The sequence below is a fragment of the Urtica dioica genome, chromosome 7 (genome assembly GCF_054948205.1).
Source record: "Urtica dioica subsp. dioica isolate 48M chromosome 7, U.dioica_male_clone48M_v1_H2, whole genome shotgun sequence".
Taxonomy (NCBI): Eukaryota; Viridiplantae; Streptophyta; class Magnoliopsida; order Rosales; family Urticaceae; genus Urtica; species Urtica dioica.
In genome coordinates, this window is record NC_142762.1 from 42,128,755 (window position 1) to 42,131,817 (window position 3,063).

General features: G+C 43.3%; 1 protein-coding gene across 1 annotated transcript; it reads right to left on the minus strand.

Moving 5' to 3' along the window:
- Positions 1-335: 335 nt before the first annotated feature.
- Positions 336-1,791, minus strand: COL4 (zinc finger CONSTANS-like protein). Its single transcript, XM_089619184.1, has 2 exons — positions 1,022-1,791; positions 336-912 (listed from the first exon to the last, which is right to left on the minus strand). Exons 1-2 carry the CDS (start codon positions 1,724-1,726, stop codon positions 637-639), a joined length of 981 nt encoding a protein of 326 aa, XP_089475310.1. The 5' UTR covers positions 1,727-1,791; the 3' UTR covers positions 336-636.
- Between the last annotated feature and the right edge of the window lie 1,272 nt (positions 1,792-3,063).

Sequence of the window (3,063 nt, forward strand, 5' to 3'; positions counted from 1 at the left end):
ATATTTGTAATATAACATTTTTTTAATGGAGGTATATGTCATTTATATTAAACTGAAAGGATAAGTCTGATATTTCTAGAAATAGAGGGGATAAATCTCACATTTCGATTAAACACGAGGATACTCGTGATATTTTCTCTAATAATAATAATAATAATAAAAGTTGGCTAATTAATGAAGTGCAGATTCATGGAATGACATTTTTTTTATTATTATTTCCATTGTTCTCATTTGCTCTCGTGATCTCCATGTTCATTGAACTGTGACCGTTGTCTTGTCTCCAGAAAATTTACTACTATTTTATTGAGAATGTGTGCAATTCATGAACAAATCCATTACAAAAGTACATATTCATATTGTAACTTGTAAGGCATATAATAAGGAATCAAACAGAAAATGCAGATTCATAAACTTAAATCTGCTCATAGTTTGTCAGTCACATCACAAACACCAAAACTAAACTTATTAAGCCCGGAAAAAAATCGACGGTCAAGAATTCGCCGATCAAACCCCGTCGCCTACTACTACTACGACTACAACAGCTACAATATGTACACAAGCATGGAATGGAAATAAAAAGATGAACACAAAACAAAAGCGATTAGAGCGGTGATATGAGAACGAGCAGAGCGGGAATCAAAACGACGGAACGACGCCGTATCCACCGGAGATCCGATCGGCTTCGAGGTCCACCTCTGTCCGCTTCGCGAACCTTCCTTTAATCCTTGGCCTCGTCTCGGCGTACGCTTTCCTTGAAGCGTACCGAATCGTCTTCTCGAACTTCCTGTTCTTCCTCTTCTCTCTGTACCTCAGAACCCTAGCCTCTCTGTCCGCCGCTGACATCGGCACAGCCTGCTTCGCCGCCGTGTCTCCGTCCGGAACCACTCCGACCTCCAGCGACGACGACGACATCTACAAAATTAAAACGAAAAAATCCTCAGTTTTGACAATTCGATGATTAGCTGTGGAATTTCGCCGCAAAAATTCTCGTTTGTTATGATCAGAGCAAGGAGATACTCACACTCTGGGTTAGGCAGTGAGGATTGTTGTTGAAGGAGTAGAGGAACGGCTTGGAAGGCGAAGAGAAGTCGAGATCGAAGCAATTCTCGCCGGAGGATTGAGCAGCGGCGATCTTAGCGCTGACTACGGGAACGACTCCGTCGGCGGTACCGGAGCTGTGGTTACGGTGGTGCTCATGAGCTTCGAGCTTGAGATCCACCCCGGAGTATTCCAGATCCAGGTAGGGCTCCATCTCCGGGAAGCCAGAGTAAGCGACGGAGGAGTTCAGATCGGGACTATCTCCGTCTGAATCTCCGACGGCGGCGACGGAAGCCTTGGGGTTAGGGTTCGGGAGGAGCCAGGAAGCCGCTTCTGCCTCCTCGGCGTCGTTATCGGCGTCGGAGAAGAAGGCGAGCGCGTGAGGCCTAACCGTCGGGGGATCGTAGAGAGCTACGACTGGGACGCGTTCATGGCGACGCGCGAGGGGATTGGCTGAATGGATGTCGCGGTCGCACGTGACGCAGAGCGCGGCGGCGTCGGCCTTGCACGTGACGTGAGCCGGAGCCTGCTCGCACACCTCGCAAACCCACACGCGCGCGTGCCGCGACGCAAGCTTGTTCGCCGCGTGAACATCCGCGTCGCACCCCACGCACAGAAACGCCGCGTCGGCGCGGCAGTATAGTGTTGCCGAAGCTGATTTGCACGAGTCGCAGAGTTTCGAAGCCATTTCTCTTTCTTTCTCTCTTACTTTTTTTTTCCTCTGTCTCTCTCCGTCTTCGTTTTTCTCCTCTTATTTGTGAGTTTGTGAGGCCATAGGCGTCATCCTGTGGTGGACCCCACGAGATCTGGAAACCATCCAATGAGAAGTAACCACGTAGGATTCGCTTAGCCAGAACCTGAGGATGAGATTTATTTCGTATTATTTTAATTAAAAAAGGCTGGCAGAGAGCTGAGTGTTTTTTATTTAGTATTAATATATTGAATTGCCTTTTCTTTTTCTTCCAATAATATGCGAATTACGTCGCAGTTTAGGTCCCCGCGTGAACTGTTTGGTGGTGGTGGTGCCATTGTCAAGTGGGGCTCTATTGGATAAGTCAGTCGTCTGTGGGGTCCACAACATACGAAGAGATTTATACTTACGTGTCCTTGTATATAATTAAAAAGCCATACTTCTCTAATTCTCTGTGTTCAGAGTTTAGAGTTTAGACTTTAGAGTTTAGACATGAAAATCAATCAATTAAATTTTAATTTTTTTTTAGCAATCTATTAATTTCTCTTATGTTTTGTTTCTAGATTACGTTGACTAAGAGCGGAAATTTAAAGAAAATATTACTCATCAGGGTTAACTTCATTTTAACTTATTTTGTGTACTAACTATAGATAGATCCGTGGCTTCCTTTTTTCCGTGGTTGGGGTCTTATAGATAGATCTCGACAACTAACAATCCACCGGCCAGATGTTAATATTATTAGTAAGAAATATAATATAATATATATATATATATATATATATATTCTTGTATTAATTTCAAATTATTGTTCGGGGAACGTAAAGAGAAAAAGAGAAAACTTTAATTCAATTCAATCACTACCTGTATTGTGTGCAGTTGTCAAACAAGTCCAATCACTGTCTATTCCTCTATTTGTCTTAATGTGAGAAAGAAATGTGCACAATTTATTGCAATGATGTATTTTTTTTTTTCTCAATATAAATTGTTTTAGGATAATTTATAGTATTGTCCCTTCAATTTTATTTTTGACACGTAAAACTACCGAATTTCGAAAGCTCTGCATGATCTGTTGATTGGCCCTTGTCGTGTCGTCGAGTTGATCAACTTCGACTATTCAAAGTCGAGAAAAACTACCAAATTTCGATAGTCGCCGCCCCAATCTGCCGCCAAAAGTGGTGTTTTCTTCTATCGGTCTCGGTGACCACTGATGGCCGTGGTTGAGCTCTGCTGCCTTCCAAGCTCCTTGCCACCATACCCACAGCCGTTCCGCCTTGAGAAAACGCAACATTGACAATATTGATTTTCACCAACGAGCTTTACATTGGAAAAGCTTA

Bases quoted from the DNA above. Each gene is read 5' to 3' on its own strand.
- COL4 (XM_089619184.1), bottom strand. From the start codon at position 1,726: ATGGCTTCGAAACTCTGCGACTCGTGCAAATCAGCTTCGGCAACACTA. The intron at 913-1,021 runs GTGAGTATCTCC...TTAATTTTGTAG, and splicing joins CTCACTGCCTAACCCAGAGT to ATGTCGTCGTCGTCGCTGGA.